The sequence below is a fragment of the Sarcophilus harrisii genome, chromosome 6, assembly GCF_902635505.1.
Source record: "Sarcophilus harrisii chromosome 6, mSarHar1.11, whole genome shotgun sequence".
NCBI lineage: Eukaryota > Metazoa > Chordata > Mammalia > Dasyuromorphia > Dasyuridae > Sarcophilus > Sarcophilus harrisii.
Window position 1 is genome coordinate 247,227,536 of NC_045431.1, and position 18,351 is coordinate 247,245,886.

Sequence of the window (18,351 nt, forward strand, 5' to 3'; positions counted from 1 at the left end):
TTCCTATCCCCACCCCCAAATGCTTCTTAAGTGTCTTCCATCATGATATGTTCTCAGCGCTCACCATCAGGGGATGATAGCACCGCACCTGTGTTCTCCCGAGCACCTCCAAAAGAAAGCCCCCATCTCAGCTGATGTGTGGCTCTGATTTGAGTGACAAAAAACACCTTTGTTCCCACAAACTGGACTGGCAGGTTTCCACACCCGATCCAGGCAAACAGGAAACAGCAGCCAAGTACAGGTATGTAGCAGACCCATTTGGGGGCCGAGGCCCCCGGGAACAGGAGCAGGAAAGCCAGGGGCGTACATGGGCACTGTATGGGCCCTCCTAGCTCAGGCATTCTGTGTTCTAAGGCTCCTCCCAGCTTAGACATTCTATGTTTTAAAGTTTCTCCCAGTTAGGGCATTCCATGTTCTAAGGCCCCTTCCAGCTTAGATATTCCATGTTCTAAGGGCCCTTCTAGGTTAGGTATTCCATGTTCTAAGGTCTGTCACAGCTAGGGCATTCCACGTTCTAAGGCCCTTCCAGGTAAGGTATTCCACGTTCTAAAGTTTCTCCCAGCTTAGATATTCCATGTTCTAATGTCTCTCTCAGTCTGACATTCTCTGTTCTAAGTCACTTGAGGCCCTATCTGCTGGCAGCTGGCTGTGAAGATCACTGCCCGTGCTGCTGTTCTATGTCCTGAGTTCTATCCCAGCTCTGCTACTGTAGGTCCTGTGGCATTCACTGCTAAAATCCCATGTTCTATGTTCCTAGATTCCCTCCAGCTCTACGGCCATCCTCTGATAAACGGCCATCACTCCCTCTTTCCTCAAGGATCCAACAGAAGGCACCCTCCCCCATTCTCCTGTCTACACTCCTAGCTCATCTAAGGCTAAAGAAGCAGGAAAACCTGGAGGCAGAGGCCAGTGGGAGAAGGAAAGGCCAGTGGGAGGAGAGGGCAGTGGGAGAAGGAAAGGCCAGTGGGAGGAGAGGCCAGTGGGAGAAGGAAAGGCCAGTGGGAGGAGAGGCCAGGGAGAGAACAGAGAGGCCAGTGGGAGAACAGGGAGGCAGAGGCCAGTGGGAGAAGGAGAGGGCAGTGGGAGGAGAGGCCAGTGGGAGGAGAGGCCAGGGGGAGAACAGAGAGGCCAGTGGGAGAACGGAGGCAGAGGCCAGTGGGAGAAGGAGAGGCCAGTGGGAGAAGGAGAGGCCAGTGGGAGAACAGAGAGGCCAGTGGGAGAATGGAGGCAGAGGCCAGTGGGAGAAGGAGAGGCCAGTGGGAGAAGGGTGACAGTCATTCTAAAGGTTAGCTCTCCTCCAGACAAAAGGCTCTGCCAGGGTGCGGTCCCCGAGGACCAGCCCTGGTTCTTATCAGGCCCCTGCCTTACACAAGACCCAGGCCGGGGACCCGGCCCCAAGATGGGCCCACTGCCACCCCCTTTGGGGGGTCCATGCCCCACCGGCCCTTTGAGGAGGCCGTGGTTTGGAAGGCATAATCCATCACAGCCGCCTTTACGAGGTGCCTGCCCCATCCGGGGCCGCCAACGGGGCGCCCCTTAGCTGTTTCTTTCTTAAATGGGGAGGGGGGCCCCAGCAGGAGACTGATTAATTGGAAAGGAAAGGTGTGGGGGGGGGGGGGGGGGAGATTTGTAGAAACCACGGTGAGAAGGGTTTAGGAGAGGAGCCTGGGGAGGAATCCCCAGAGTGGAAATGGTCCGCACAGTAATTGGGGCTTCAGAAGAGAAATAATTAGAGGGAGAAATGGAGGGACACCCCCCCCCCCAAAAAATTATCCCCTTCTTTTTTAGAAACCCCTTGTTTGTGAATAATTAAGGGTTTTGTGCCCCGCCCCCAAATTTTCTGTCCATTCCCTTCCGGGCCCATCCCCTTTTTCGGGAAAGTTGCTTGAGGAGGTTGGGGAGGGGAGGGGGAAAGGGGGTGAGTAAATTATCAAGAAGACAAGGGGGCCAACATTGCCAATTGGGCCAAGAAAGGGCCGGGAGAAGATGGGTTTCGGGGTGGGGGGCAGGGGGGAAGATCGAAGGAAGAATGCTGAAGGAAAGAACGGGAGATATGGAAGGGTAGGGAGAGGCCTCTCTTGTCAAGGCAACGCTATAAAGGGGGAAAGCAAGTCCTTTCTATGGTCCTTTTGATGCGCCATTGCCCACCCCTCCACCCCTGCTCCCTGCCTCCCTTTAAAGAAGAGGGAAGGGGGAGAAGGAACAGCCAATTTACCCATCACGATACAGAGGGATGGGGGCTCCCTTTCCTTGGCTTATATCATTGGGGTTTGCTGGCATTTTCAAGGGGCACCAGAAATGGGCAGGGACTTCTGCGACCAGACGCCACAAGTGGCCTCTGGGTCTTGCCGGGAATCCTTTCATGATGGATGATGGGCATGTCTGGAAGGAGTGAGGCTGCTCGGCTGCCTTTGTATTTATCTCCCCAAGGAGCCTGGTCAGCTCGGAGGCTCCCCATCTTTGTGATGGAGGCGAAGGTCCCCTCCAGCTTTTATATTTTAAAATATATTTTTTTTCATTTTAAGATTCTATGATTCCATTTTAGGCATTGCCACGTACCCAAGCAGAGAAATCTAACTGGGGGGAATTTCATCCTCAGGGTTCTCCTTGAGAACAGGGGGGATTTCATTTTTGGTTCCCCAATTAATCCTTTAACACAGTTGGTACTGAACATACTGAGCCTCATTTTGATAATGGTTCTCATGAGCCCAAAGTCGCCCCAATCATTTGAGTCAACCAAATGGTTCAAATGATCAATGAGTCAACCAGAGATCTGGGGCTCCCTAGAAAGAAAGAATAGGTTGGAGAGGTCATGGAATCCCAGACTTGGAGCTGAAGGGATACAACGGAAGGGTGAGTTAAAGAATGGGGACAAGGGAAGCAATAGCTGATCACCCCACCCCTCATGGAAAGCACCCTTGGACAAGACTATCTATCCACTTATACCGATGATCACCAGGCCAGGAAGAACTAACTCTCTAGGATTTAGAGCTGCAAGGAAGCTTGGCCATCATCTAGTCTGGTCCCTTAAAGATGAAGAAACTGAGGTCCCAGGAAGGTCCCTAAGCACGGCGCTCTGTTCACTACTCCAAGACCGTTTGCCCTGCCCAAGGTGATCCTGGGAGCTACAGTAAGAACCCAGGGTCTGTGACTCCCAATCCTAGGTTCTCCCCCTCCCCCCCCCCCCCCCCCACCCCCCCCCCCTACCCCCGGCTCCCCCCCCCCCCCCCCCCCCCCAAGGCCACCGGAGAGACCCAGAGCAGCTCAAGCACTTTCTATGCCAGTGAAAATTCCGAGGGGAAGAGATGTCTGGGCTCCGGAGGGACCCACCTGCCTCTCCCTCCCAATGCTGGGCCAGTTGTTGACCTGACTGCCATTATCCCACCCCGGCTCCCACAGGATGAAGTCGGACAGGCTGGAGAGCACCCTCCTGCTTCCCTGGCATGGAAGAAATGAAAGCACCTACCCAGAAGCAATCAGCACTCTGGACTGTGCGATGGCGAGACGCTGCAGATTGGTGCGGTTCAGGGTCGCCAGGGCTACCCGCCCATTCTTGCCGGTGGCCCCCGGGGGGCTAGCCGGGGAGGCCGAGCCGGCCAGGGCCGGGGCGCTGGCCGCCTGCCTCCGGTTCACCTGTGAGGTCGCCGCCTTCCCCGGAACCCGAAGGGTGCCCGTCCCATCCAGAGGCTTGGGCCCAGCTCCCGGAGGGAGGGCCAGCTTGGGGCCCCCCAGAGGGGCCACGTTTTTCCGGGCGGGCATGGGCGGCAGCAGCCCCATACCGCCGTTGGCCCCGGCCGCCACCTTGACGCTCATCACCAGGAGGCACTGCGGGCAGGAGCACGGGGGGCCGGGGGGGGAGCTGGCCACGGCCGAGCCGACTGGCCACGACTGAGACTTGGGCAGGGTGCCCGTGACCACGGGGTAGATGAGGTCGAGCCGGTGCCGGATGTGGCGCTTGCGCTGGGTCTGCCTGTTGATCTGACTCATGGTGCCGAAGTCGATGACGTAGCAGAAGCCGATGGAGGTGAGGTCGATCCAGGGGTGCTGCTTCTCGTAGGCGTGCTGGATGGTGATGCCCACCTCCATGTCGTAAGGGGTCCAGGAGCCGTTGTCATTCTCCCACTCCCAGACCACACCCTTCCCGGGCGCCGAGGCCGGGTCGTAGTAGCTTCGACGGACAGGACGCAGGGTCCCTGGCAAAGGGGAGAGGGCAGAGTGTTAGACAGCAGCCTGGAAAGAGCCCAGGGACCCCGGGGAGGTCGCTTGGGGTTCTCAGGCCCTCGCCTTGGTCATCGTCCCATCAACAACAGGTGTGTAGCGCCTACTGTGCGCCGGTGCTGGGCTAAAGCTTTGCAGAAATTTTGTTCTTTGATCTGTTTTGCAGGGGAGGAAACTGAGGCAGACAGAAATAAAGTGTCCCAGGCTGGATCTTCCTGATTCCAGGGCTTGTGCTCCACCTGCTGCGTCGCCTAACTGCCTCTCGAAAATAATAATAACTAAAATTTAACATGGGGCTTTCAAGTTTGCAAAGCACTTATCTATATCTATGTATATTACTTCATTTTGCTATAATAGATATTACCTTATTATTATTATATTTATATATACATATAAGTATGTTTACCATATATCAATTATACCAAATGAGGTAATATATAATTTTATAATGTATCACCTCATTTGGTATATTACCTTATTATTATTATTATACTTATATATGTATAAATATATTTATTATATACTTATATACCATATTACCTCATTTGATATATTATCTTATTATATTTAGATGTTTACTATATAAATAAATATAAATATGTTCATATTATCATTATTTAATATGATATATATATTTTATACTATATATCACTTTATTTGATCTTCACAACCATGGAATGGGTACTCTATTAACCCCATTTTACAGAAGTAGAAATTGAAATATAGAAAAGAAACATGGCTAGGATCACCCAGTAGTAAGTGACTGAGGCAGATTTTGAACTCAGGCCTTCCTGACTCCAAGCTCTGGATGCTATCAACTGTCCCAGGCAACCTCCTTCCCCAGCCCCTCCCTGCTAAATGAGGAAGCAGGATTAAACTTTTTTTTTCATTCATCCCCCATTCATTCTGTATGAATTATGTGCTGAGAACTGTGCTGGGGACAAGAAGTTCCACAGTTTGTAAGGCACCGTGTGGTTGGGTAAATTATGTATTAAGCTCCCTTGCCCTTAGTGTCCTCATCTGTAGAAGAGAAAACACACACACACACACACACACACACACACACACACACACACACACACACACAACATAAACGGGAGGACAGATATGCGGAAGACTCCCATCTGGAAGAGTCAAAGACAAATTAAGGCTATTCCTCCTCTGAAAAAGAAGAAGAGGAGAAGAAAGAGAAGGAGGAGGAGAAGAAAGAAAAGGAAGAGGAGGAAGAGAAAAGGAGGAGAAAAGGAGGAGGAAAAAATAAAGAGGAACAAGAAGAATAGAAAGAGGAGGAGGAAGAGTAAGAGAAGAAGAAAGAGGAGGAGGAGGAGAAGGAGAACAAGAAGAAGAGAAAGAACAACAAGAAGAACAAGAACAAGAACAACAAGAACATTACTATGTATTTCTCTAGTGCTTTTCCCTGCAAGGAACTTCAAGCACACCTAGATGCTCTCCCTGTAATATTCAGCCTTGCAAGGACAGAGGGAGGAAGGGAGGAGACAGATTGGTATAAGCAATCTTTTGGGGGAAATTAAGGGATGGGGAGTCAAAAGAGTGATTCCCCTCAGTTTTATTGTCCAAGAAAGAACAGAATAAAGCTCCATTGCCAGTTTTAAGGAACTTTGCCCTCCATCTCTGCATTGGGTGAGTGGTGAAAGAACTGGATCCCCATTTAACAGAGGAGGAAACTGGGGCGGTGCGAGGTGACGTCCTTCCCATCCTGTGGGACTTACAGTGACCCAGCCAAGGCCATGTGGCTAGTAAGTGGAAGCACTTGGAGGCCGCTTGTCTTCCAAAGCTTTCCGCATTTGGGCGGGCCTTCCAGGGTGCTACCAGAGCTCCCTTCCCTGTTCCACTTCTACCACCTCCACCCTCAGGTCAGGTCCCTCTTCTCAGGGATCCTTCCAAGAGGAAGCAGAGAGGAGGGAGGGCCCGGAGGACGCGGGCATCCCAGCATCTGTCGGCTTTGTCCCAGCCATCAAGCTGATGGGAAAGGGTCCCTCCCCAGGCCTCCGGCCCTCCCCAACCTTCTCTCTGAGGGGAGACACCGTGACCACTCGGACTGGGGCTGGCCGCTCATTCAAGAGGGGAAGAAAAGGAACAATGACTATTCAGGCCCCTGCCGGGGTCATACCCCACCGCCGGGCCCCCATCTCAGAGCCCCTTAATGACCCCAAACGACAACATTCAGAGCTAGCGGGAGACGCTGAACAATTCCCCATTCAGCAGTAAGACCCTTGGAAGGGGGGAGAAGAAAGAATGGAGGAGGAAGGGTGTGGGGGGGAACAATTATCCTTCACAATTTCCTTTCTAAAAGAATCCAAATGAAGACACTGGCTGCTAGTCATGGGGCCTTTCCTCCTATTTAGTATTTATTAGGGTCGAACGAGAATTGGGTGACCATAAGGAAAAGGCCAGGATGGGGGAGGGGGCGCAGCTCCCCATGTCAGGCAGGATGGGGACGAGCCTCGGGGGCCGTCCCATGTCCTAAGGATGCCCTGGATGAAGAGAGGCAGGATGAAAAGGGGGCGGATCTTGAAGCAGAGGGCCCCAACTTTAACTCTTAATTAATGAATGAATATTGAATACCTGTGTGACCAGTACCTACATACAGGATCCCTTGAGAAAAAGATCTAAAAATTGGAAGGGAGCTCAGAGGCCATCTGATCTAACTCCTTCATTTTACAGATAAGGAAACTGAGGTCCAGGGAGACGAAAAATAAGTATCTTGGGTAGAATTGGAACCCTACTTTCTGATGCCAGGGTCTGTGCCAGGCAACCTCCCCAAGTCCCAATTCACTAATGCACTGTTGGTGGAATTGGGAACTGACCCAAAGGCCATCATATCTTGAATAGCCTTTGATCTAGCAATACCTCTACTAGGTCTTATCCCAAAGAGATTAAAAAGAAAAAGGATGCATTTGTGCAAAAGATAATTATAGCATCTCTTTTCTGGTGGCAAAGAGTTAGAAATTGGAGAATGGCTGAACAAGTTAGGGTATAAGATGTGGGATGGAATACTACTGAGCTATCAGGAACGATGAGCAGGATGCTCTTGGAAAACCTGGAAAGCTGTACATGAGCTGATGCATATTGAGGTGAGCAGAACCAGGAGAACATTGTCATGGTAACAGCCATGTTGTATGATGATCAACTGTGAATGACTTAGCTATTCTCAGAAATACCATGATCCAAAACAGTTCTGAAGGACTTAGGATGAAAAAATATTAGCCATCCCTGAACAGATAGAAGCATACTTTTTTTTGAGAGGGGGATTTTATTTTTCTTGGTTTTTTTGGGGGTCTGTTTTCTTTTACAAGATGATTAATATGGAAATATGTTTTCTATGATTACACATATATAACCTAAATTCAATAACTTCCTTTCTCAATGAAGTTTGGGGAAGGAAAGGAGAGAATTTGTAACTCAAAATCTTGAAAATAAATGTTAAAAATTGTTTTTACATGTAATTGGAAAAAATAATATACTCAATAAATAATTTTTAAAAGTTTAAGTTACTAAAATTTTAACCTATACTGACTTTCAGGACATTTTCTATGTAGAAAATTTAGTTAGAGGATGTGACAACCTACTGTCCTAAGACTTCATTTAAAAACAGTGTGATAACCTAGACCAATACTCTCTATCCTGACCACCCTTCCCCAATATTTCTTGAGTTCTTCTATTCCAGATTGATTCTGTTTGAATGTCAGCTCTTTGAGCGCAGAGATTTTTATTTTTATGTTTTGGTAATATTGGTTTTTTTCTCTTTTTTTGGAAAGAAAACTTGTTTGGAACTTTAGGTTCTTTGTTCCTCCCTTCCTCCTTCCCCTGTCCTAAAGAAGCCACCATTTGATGCAGATTTATAAATATATGTAAAACTATAATATATGTACTTCTATTTGTTATTTTTTCTAAAGATGGACAGCATCTTCTTCATATGTCCTTTATAGCTGATCTGAAATTAACTCAGAATCACTTGGTTATTCCCAATTATTCTTCTAATGATATTGCTCTTATTGTATACAATGTTCTTTTGGTTCTGCTCATTTCACTTTTCATTATTTCATATGTTTTTCCATGTTTTTCTAAGATCAATTAGCTCATCATTTCTTACATTATAATAGTTATTCCATCACTTATAGTCAGTAATATACAAGTATACCACTTACTTACTTACTTGTTTAGCCATTCCTCAACTGAAAGGCATCCCCTCAACTTCCAGTTCTTTGCCACTACAAAGAAAACTGCTGTAAATATTTTAGAACATATAGATTCTTTTCAATCTTCCTAATCATCTTGGGAACCAGACCTTAAAGTGATATTGCCAGAGGGCATAGACAGTTTATTAACTCTTTGAGTTAGTCCAGTATTTAAGTATACTTCCAGAGTGCTCACCAAGACAGTTGCAACAGTTCACAGTTCCACTAACAATATATAAATGTTTCAATTTTCCCCTATCCCTCCCAACATTTATGATTTTCCCCTTCTATCATTTTGGCCAGTCTATATTTCAAAAGTTGTTTTAATTTGTATTTCTCTAATCAAAAATGATTTAGAGTATTTTTTCATGAGTACATATAATTTTGATTTCTTGGATCAAAACACTGACTTCATATCGTTTGACCATTTATCAATTGAGGAATGACTCAAATTCTTATAAAATTGACAAAGTTCTCTCTCTATTTGAAATATAAGTGCTTTATCCAGGAAACTATTTTTTTTTTTCAATTTTCGTGCTTTCGTTCTTTTCTTGACTAAATTGATTTTACTTGAACAAGATCTTTTTAATTCAATGCAATCAAAACTATTCATTTTACATCTCACAATGTTCTCTCGTATCCATTATAAGTATATTCCATGTTCTTCTAGTTTTCTTGTCTCTAGGTCATTTTGACCTTATCTTGGCAAATGGTCTAAGATAATTGGTCTATCCTCAATTTCTGCCAGATGCTTTTTTAGTTTTCTCCATTTTCTTTCTTTCTTTCTTTTCTTTTTTTTACCAAATAGTATATTCTTATACTAAAAGCTTAAAGCTTTACCTTCGTCAAATATAAGATTATATATATATATACCACTGTGTATTGCATGTCTACTCTGTTCCACTGGTCTATCTCTCTACTTCTTAGCCATTACTGCCTTATAGTCATTACTGGCTGTAGTATATAGCCATACTACCTATATATAGGTTAAGATCAGCTACTGCTAAACTTCCGTCCTTTACATGTTTTCCTCTCATTAATTCTTTTTATGTTCTTGACCTTTTTTCTATGAATTTTACTACTGTTTTCTAGCTCGATAAAATAATTTTTTGATAATTTAATTGGGTTGGCAGTAAATAATAGGCAAGAGATGGCCAACGATTTTATTGGAGAGGGTTACCTCTCATTCTCTGGGCATTTATTAGACAATTAGTGGTTTGGAAGGTTTTTCTTCCTCAGCAGTCTAGAGGCTGGAGCTTACTTCTTAAGCCTTCAAAGGGCCATTTCTACCTCCCCTCTAGGTGGGACCCCAACGTCCACTCAAGGTCAGCAGGAGAGTCAAAGTATAGGAAGTGAAAGTTCTTTGAGGGCAGGGCCCATTCATTTTTATTACCTATTTACTGCACTGAGTCCGGAGCTTGGTAGGTGCCTAATAAATGTTGGTTAAATTGAATTCTTGCCTATGCTAGTTAGGAGGCACTTGGTAGTAAAAGGAATAGAGCACTGGGTGTGGAGCCAGGAAGGCCTGAGTTCAAATTCAAATTCATACTCAGACATATGATAGCTGTGATCCTGGGAAAGTCACTTAGCCACTGTTTGCCCCAGATTCCTCATCTATGAGATGAGACGGAATGGACCAAATGACTTCTCAGACTTTTATGGCATTATATGATTTGTGATTCCATTGAGGAAATTTCCTCCTCCAAAACAGAGAGATATTTCTAAAATTTGATGTGATGGAGTCACCTAGAGCATATCAAACATGGAAACTAAGTGAGCCCAACCAGATTCAAATGAAATTAGACAATATTTAACAAAAAAGGATGCACCAAAACACAGAAAATGTTCATTTGTGTGAGTGGGCCCAACCAGATTCAAATGTAATTAAAAAATATTTAACAATTAAGGATGAGCCAAAACACAGAAAATGTTCATTTGTGTGAATGGGCCCACCCAGATTCAAAGGTAAATATTTAACAAATAAGGATGCACCAAAATACAGAAAATGTTTATTTGTGTGAATGGGCCCACCCAGATTCAAATAAAATATTTAACAAAAAAGGATGCACCAAAACACAGAAAATGTTTATTTGTGCGAATGGGCCCAACCAGATTCAAATTAAATATTTAACAAAAAAGGATGCCCCAAAACACAGAAAATGTTCATTTGTGTGAATGGGCCCAACCAGATTCAAAGGTAATTAAAAAGTATTTAACAAATAAGAATGGACTAAAACACAGAAAATATTCATTTGTGGTTTTCTAAGTCAATAATGGCCAAGAATCCATTTACATTTGGCATCCACAGAAAGCTTAAGTACTTTCTTAGGATCACACAGCCAACAGCAAGTATCAGAGGTACAATTTGAACCTGTCTTCTTGTGTCTGAATCTCCCTCCCCACTAGGCCATGGTGCCTTTCCTACACAAATGTGTATATAAAAGTTTACTTCCTTGGGACTAGGCCATTTATTTCACAGGGACAGGAAATTCTCAATGAGGGAACTCCTTCCATCAATGCTGATGGCTTCCTCTCCAGCCCCTGACAGTGTTAGAAAAGTCACTCAGGTTAAGGGACTCTACCAAGGTGACCAACAGTAGGCGTCCGAAGTGGGATCTGAGTGTGGATTTCCATGACTTCTAAGTCATTTCATTTCCTATCCTATCTCACATAAAACAAATACAAGGTTAATTTGGGTGAGAATCACGAGTGGGGGTCACACACAGAAAGGGGGGCAGAGAACGATGAAAGGGCTTGTGGGAGGTGGGACAAGGTAAGTTTTGGAAGAAACTAGGGTTGAGGAAGCTAAGACTCTGAGATGAAGCCACTTGTCCAAGTGGTATGTGATGGAGGTGGAATATGCTCCCACTTTGCACCTGACTCCAGCTCAGCCATCTCTCCATCCTGTCTCCCACCCCATGCTGTCTCTTAATAATCACTTATAACAAGAGCAATCAAACCATAAATCAGTGGTGTAAAAATTCTCATTTAGGAAGCTGGGTGACAGGTCTGAAGTCAGGACAATTCATCTTCCTGAGATCAAATGTGACCTCAGACACTTACTAGCTGTGTGACCCTGAGCAAGTCACTTAATCCTTTTTGCCTCAGTTTTCTCATCTGTAAAATGAACTGAAGAAGGAAACAGTAGACCACTGCAGGTTCATTGGTTTGTTGCCAATAAAACCCAAAATGGGATCAGGAAAAATCAAGACAGACTGAAATTTAATTTTCATCCCTATTTTATAGATGAGTAAACTGAAGCTGGGAAGTCTTAGAGCCAAGACTCAAACCCTAGTGTGTTTCAAGTCCAAGTCTGCCATTACAAACCCTGGCTGCCTTTCTACCTGAATCACAGAAAATATCAGTGCCGAGAAAGTCAATCTAAGCGACAATGGGTTTGATGATGAAGGGGCTGGTGGGAACAACAGATACCCTGATTCTCTGGCCCAGAGTGCCAGGAGGCAACAGGTTTAGAATCTGAAATGAGTTTAAAGCCCGAGGCTGAGCCAGGGCACCCTCAGCCAGGGTCTCCCTGGTGACTGGCAGCAATGAGATCACAAGGGGGAGGAAAGGCAGGCGGAAGGGGCCATTTCTGAGCAAACCCAGCTATCCCACCCAGAAAAAGGGTCTGATGAAGCAACATAAAGAGGAAGAAAGACAGAGAAGGGAGGCAGAGTCAACCTCAGCAAGTTACTCTCAGTTCCCTTTGTTCCAAGCTTGAAAGTCTGGCCAGTGGATGGGGAGGTCACTTTGTTACTAAGCCGCCAGAGGTTAGGGCCCAGAACCTTATGTGACTGAGCTACAGAAGGAAAAGCAGATAGATTATTGTCCCAAAGCTCAGGATTAGAATCCTGCCTCTGGAAAGCTTTATCTGTGCGACCTTGGCCATCTCACTCTACTTCTGGGGGCCTCGGTTTACTCATCTGTAAAATGAGGAGATTGGATTAGATAAACTCTGACCCAAGGGGGTCTGGCCCGATGCATGACTGCAAACCTTGTGACCAGGGAGGTTGGGATGCTGGAGGGATCTCTGCAGTGCGGAAGTTTATTTATTTTTCAAATCAGAAAACTGAGGCCCAAGGAAGTTACCTGCCTGCTGGCCTAATGTCACAAGATTCAGACCCCAATCCTCAAACTCCAAATGGATTGTTGGTACTCTCCTCGCCTCAATTTCCCCATCTATCAAATGAGCATTTAAAGGGGAAAAAAGCACTTTCTTATACCTTATTTCACAAGGTTACTGTGAGAATCACATGAGAAATGGATGTGAAAGCACTTTGAAAATGACTAAAATAAGGTGTTATTTTTAGTTACATTGGCAACTTGGCTTCCTTTCTCTTGTCACAGCCTTGGAGGGGGGCGTTCCCCAGAACTTATTGCAGTGTGAGCCGTGAAGCTCAGGCAGGTGACTTAAAAACTTTCAAATGAACACTGAGGATGGATTCTTCTTAGAAAGTCCCAAGAAGCATAGGTGGCTCTTCTCAGCCTTATTTGTTGCCTCCTATAGGCGGTATGTGTATGTATACAAATGTACACACATGTACTTACATATATACACAACATGTGTGTATGTGTGCAAGTACATGATACATGTGTAACTATACACACATAGATACATATATACATACATAAGAGGGGGTATATAAGCTGTCCCCTATGACTAGCATGAGCTCCATCTTCAAAATCCCTAGCTTCCTCCTAGTGTGACCCACAGGGGTTCCCCAGTGAGGAACTAACTCTCCCCCAATGAGCTGGGTCGGCCTGTCCAGAATGTACCTGGTTGTTAACAGTGGGTGGTCCCAGAGGCCTCATCCTGGGCCCTCCCGCCTTCTCCCTTCACTCAATGAGCTCAGCAGCCAGCCTCCCTGAATTCAATTATCACCTCCATGCTGATGAGTCTCAAGTCAACTCAAATCAACTGGGCCCTCACCTCTCGGCTGACCTCCCCGAGTCATGTAAACATCCTAAACTCAGCACTTCCAAAAATGAGCTCATTATCTTTCCCTCCCAAACCCTCCCTTCATCCAACCTCTCCTATTAGTCATCTTGGTCCCCCAGGTTTACCACATAGGTGTCATCCTCAACATTGTCTCGTTTGTCTCTCCATCTTTGTCTCTCTGTGTCTGTCTCTCTGTCTTTGTCTCTCTACTTCTGTCTGTCTCTTTCCCCCTCCTTTTCTCTCTGACTCTTTCTCCCTCCTCTTTCTCTGTCACTTCCCCCCTTTCTCTCTGTCTCTCTGTTTGTTTCTTTCTGTCTTTATCTATCTCTGTGTCTGTCTCTCTGTCTTTGTCTCTTGACCTCTGTGTCTGTCTGTTCTTTCCTTCTTTCTGACTTTCCCCTCCTCTTTCTTCACTTCCCTCTTCTCTCTCTGTCTTTTCTATTCTGTGTCTGTCTTCCCTCCCTTTTCATTATTTCTCCCTCTTCTTTCTCTCAGACTTCCCTCCTTTTTCGACTTATTTCTCTCTTTCCATTTCTTTTCTCTGTCTCTTTGTTTCTGTCTTTCTGTCTTTGTCTCTCTGTATCTGTCTGTCTCTCGATCTCTATGTCTGTCTGTCTCTATCCCCTCTCCTTTTCTCTCTGCCTCTATGTCTCCCTCCTCTCTTTCTGTCACTTCCCTTTTCTCTGACTCTATTTTTGTCTCTCTCTGTCTCTCCCTCCCTCCCTCCCTTCCTCCCTCTCTCTATCATTCAATCTCCTCAACTTTGTAACATCTATCCAAATCCCCCTTTTTCCTCTTGTATTGTCACCCCCCGAAGGCCCCTTTCCTCTTTACCAGGACTCTTGGAATAGACGGCTAGTAGCTTTGTCTCAAATCTGTCAGAGCTATCCTCCTAAAGAACAAATCTGACCGTGTTACCTTCTCAAAAAAGCTCCAGTGGCTCCCTCTCACCTCCTGCCCCAAGTATAAAACCCTCTGTTTGGCATTCACAGCCCTTCCTAACTTGGCTTCCCTATGTAAACTCTGATCACTGATTCTGCCACAGAACAGAAATTCCTTGAAAGCAGGGACCAGTTCATTTGGGGAGCTCGATCCCATACCTAGCACAGCACCTGACACACAGAAAGCATCCATTAAATGCGCGCTTACTAGGATATAGGTTGCTGGTGCTAGAAGAGCCTTAGAACATGGAAGGCCTGTGTACCCGGCCAGGGGAGCATAGGTTCTCTGAGGGATCCCCTCTGTGCCACGTGGACTGGCCCTTTGTACCTGGAACCTGGACCCTCTGGTTTCCTCAGCAGAGAGAACCCCAGAGGGGGAAACTGTCAATCAAAGCAAGTCAACACTTGCTCTGCATCTGAGAGCATGAGAAAGTTGTCTAGGGTATTGAGAGGAGGGTCCCCCTCTTAAATCCAGATTTTCCAGGCCCCAAAGCCAGCTCTCTTATCTGTGTTGCTTCTCCTTGAATACAGTAGGTACTTAATAAATGCTGCTTGAACTGAAGTGGTAACAGGTCAAAAGATGTCACAAAACAGAATGTCCAATCTCTAAGGGGTCAATGAAATCTGCTCGTTCAGCCTTCTTTTCCCACGGGGAAAATGGAGGCTCAGGGAGGTCAAATCACTTGTCCAAAATCACACATTAATCTCTTGATAAAGCCGGACTAAGGTCAGAAGGTGGGCTCTTTGGATCCTACTGCCCATCATGCTTTGCTTCCCCAGAGTGGGGAATGGATGTTACAGGGGAAAATTGACGGATCTTGAAAACAGAGAAGGAGGGAAGGAGGGAGAGAGAAAAAGAGAGAGAGACAGAGACAGAAAGAGAGAGAGACAGAGAGAGAGAGAGAGAGAGAGAGAGAGAGAGACACAGACAGAGAGAGAGAGACACAGACAGAGAGAGAGACACGGACAGACAGAAAGAAAGAGAGAGACGGGGGTGGGGCAAATTCTTGCTTAGCTCTGGAGGGAAGGCAGGATCCCTGACTGAGGAGTTTCTCTCCTTCCTCCCTTGCCTTCTTCACTCGTCCCACAGGGAGCTGGGGGTCCCCCAAAGAGGCCAAATGAAGACCTCAAAGGGAGACATAATTGTTACCCGGGATTTCTGAGAGAAAACCCCGGGGAGTTCTGGTTTATAGGGAGCATACAGCCCAGTGGAGCTGCATGGGGTGAAGGGGGGATTTTGATATAAAACCTTTAATTTCCAAGTTTTTTTTGAGTGAATGAATTCCTTTGTTAAATTTTCCTATTGTGGCCCCCATTCCTCCCCCGAAAAAAAAAAAAAAAAAAAAAGGGGCGAAAAAAAGGGGAAAAAAAAAAAAAAAAAGGGGGGAAAAAAAAAAAAAAAAAAAAAAAAAAAGGGGAAAAAAAAAAAAAAAAAAAAAAAAAAAAAAAAAAAAAAAAGGGAAAAGGCAGGGAAAAAAAAAAAAAAAAAAAAAAAAAAAAAAAAAAAAAAAAAAGAGAAAGGAGAGAGAAAAAAAGAGAAAAAAAAAAAAAAAAGAAAAAAAAAAAAAAAAAAAAAAAAAAGGGGGGGAAAAGAGGAGAAAAAAAAAAAAAGAAGGAGAAGAGAAAAAAAAAAAAAAAAGGGGAGGGGAGGAAAAAAAAAAAAGAGAGAGAAGGGAGGGAAAAAGGAAGAAGAAGAAGAGAGAGAAGGAGAAGGGAGAGAGAGAAAAAGGGGAAGGGGAACAAACGCCGACAGGAGCGGGGCAAATGGGGGGGGCTGAGGGCCCTTAATCCCTCCAGCTCAGTCCTTCCACATTCCTGCTCCTTCCCTCCCCAGCCGGGCTCCCTCCCTGCCCCAAGAGCCTCCTCCCCCGCTCCCGCCACGCGCACCACACCTCCACCCACCCCACCCGCACTCACACCACAACTCAGGGAAAAGGGCCAGGAGCCTGACCGGGCTCTCCCTGAACCCGAACCCCGGCCGGGCCGCGCCGGCGCCTGCAAGGTGGCTGCCAACGAGAAAGCGAGGAGACAAACAAGAGGAGAAGAAAATTCCCTTCCCATGACGATCCCAATTAGCGCACAGGATCTGGGGTCTTTCCAACGAGCCCGGGCGCGCTGTGAGCAGACAGCTGTTCCCGGGCCCTCTGGGACGCTCCCGATCATCCCTCCCTCCGGCAGCTGGGCTCCCCAGCCTCCTCAGGGGCCTGGGCGGGATTCTCCCCCAGACGGGGCTGAGACTCACGGTCCCGGAATGAATCGGAGCGATCGGGGAGCGATGCGAAGCCCCGAAGAGTCCCGGGCGCTCCCGGCTCCCGGCTTCTGCCCCCGAGGGGCCCGGATCGGCCCAGGGGCCAGGCCCCCACGCCCCCCACGCCCCCTCTTTCTTCTCCCTCACCCAGAGACTTCCTCAGGCAAACTTAGCCTCGGGCAGGTTCGTTCCCGGAAAAGCAGCCCATTTCTCGCCGAGAGGTCAGGGGTCGCACTGCCGGGGGCCCGCGTCGCCGCCTCCCGCCCCCTCCCTGCGCCCCGGCAGCCCGCTCCGCCGGGCCGCCCCTGGGCTGGGAGTCCCCGGCCGTCCCCGGTGCTGGGCCCAGCCCCCCCCAGCCCCCGCCGCGGGGGCGCTCACCGGTGTCCTGCCGGAACTGGTGCATGGACTGCAGGTCGATGATGTAGGGCGACAGGCGGCTGTCCACCTGGCCCAGCACCACGCTGCCGCCGCCGGCGCGGGGCCCGCCGGCCCGGATCACCGCCTCGATGTGGTGGCTCACGGCCGGGCTGTACGGTCTCCAGCGGCCGTGCTCGTTCAGCCATTCCCAGACCACCACGGCCGAGGCCAGCAGCATGGCTGGCGATCGTGGGCCCGCCGCCGCCGCCGCCGCCGCCGCCTCCGCGCAGCCCCCCGGGAGGCCTCAGCGCCTCGCCCCGGGCCCCGGGCGCACCCCGCATCCACCCGCGCCCCGCTGTTCCCAGGGGGCCCGGGGCTTCACGCAAGGCCCGGGCCCGGCCCCGGGCGCCGCCGCTGCGGACCGGGCGGGGGAGCTGCTCCGAGCCGGCTCCTGCGGGCGCTGCGGCCGCCGCGACGGGGCACGGGCACCAGTTGCGCCTCCTCTGCGGATGCCCGGCCGCCGGGGACGTCGGCGAGCCGGCCCGCTCCCAACTGCATGCTCCGGCGGCCGGGGCGGGGTGGGGGCCGGCCAGCCCTCCCCCGTGGGTCCCTCCCTCCTCGGGTCCTCGCCCTCCCCCGGCCCCCCGCCCCTAGCCGCCTCCCTCGCGCTCTGCCCGTCTCTGGCCCCTCCTCCCCGCCCCTCCCCCCGCCCCTCTCTCCCCCGGCCCCCTCCCTCGGCTTTCCCCCAGCCGCAGCCGCGGTCCCGCCCCCTCCCCCGGGGCGCGCGCCCCTTCTCGGGCTTCGATCCAAAGTCGGGGGCAAACGCCGGGCGCCCCCTCCCCACCCCGCCCCGCCCCGGGATGGCCGCCCTCTCCCCATCCCGGCATTTCCACACACGCGCGCGCGCGCGCACACGTAACGCATCCTCGGCTTTCTTTCATTTTCTCCCTTTTTCTTTTTTAATTCATTTAAAAAAAAAATGCATCGACATTAATGTCAGCTGCGTGAGCTCTCGAGAAAGCAGGGGCTCCAGCTCGCGGGCGCGCGCACACACAGACACACGCACACACACACACACACACAGACACACACAGACACGCGCACACACAGACACGCGCGCACACAGAGACACGCGCGCACACAGACAGGCACAAGCGCGCGCACCGCCCCCTTCTGCCTTCTTCTATTACCTCATGCCCGGCCCTAGTCCGCGAGCCTGTCCATCAAATCGCCGAAAACACGCCTCCGCTCCCCCCAACCCTCCCCGACTCCTCTCCCCCGCGCCCACTCCTCGCGTGGTTCTCCGGAGCCCAACCGCCCCCTGCTGGCCCCTAAGGGAGCTCGCTGGAGAGGCCCGGACCTGGTCCGCCCTCAGCGTGGGCTTGCACACCTGGCCTGACAGGCCTAACCGCAGCAATGGCTTCCCTGCCCCTCCCGGCGTAACTGACA

The 18,351-nt window shown here is 48.8% G+C and overlaps 1 protein-coding gene across 2 annotated transcripts in view; it reads right to left on the minus strand.

Annotated features, from left to right (window-relative positions):
- Positions 1 to 17,535, minus strand: part of DTX4 (deltex E3 ubiquitin ligase 4) — a 33,585-nt gene extending 16,050 nt beyond the window's left edge. The window contains exons 1-2 of one of the 2 annotated variants that reach the window (XM_031943778.1): positions 16,924 to 17,535; positions 3,467 to 4,193 (exon numbers count right to left, since the gene is read on the minus strand). In XM_031943778.1, coding sequence (XP_031799638.1) covers positions 3,467 to 4,193; positions 16,924 to 17,140 — 944 coding nt within the window. In that variant the 5' untranslated portion in view covers positions 17,141 to 17,535. Of the gene's footprint in view, positions 1 to 3,466; positions 4,194 to 16,692; positions 16,788 to 16,923 lie in introns of those variants that run through there. The other variant, XM_031943779.1, reaches the window with a different exon arrangement.
- Between the last annotated feature and the right edge of the window lie 816 nt (positions 17,536 to 18,351).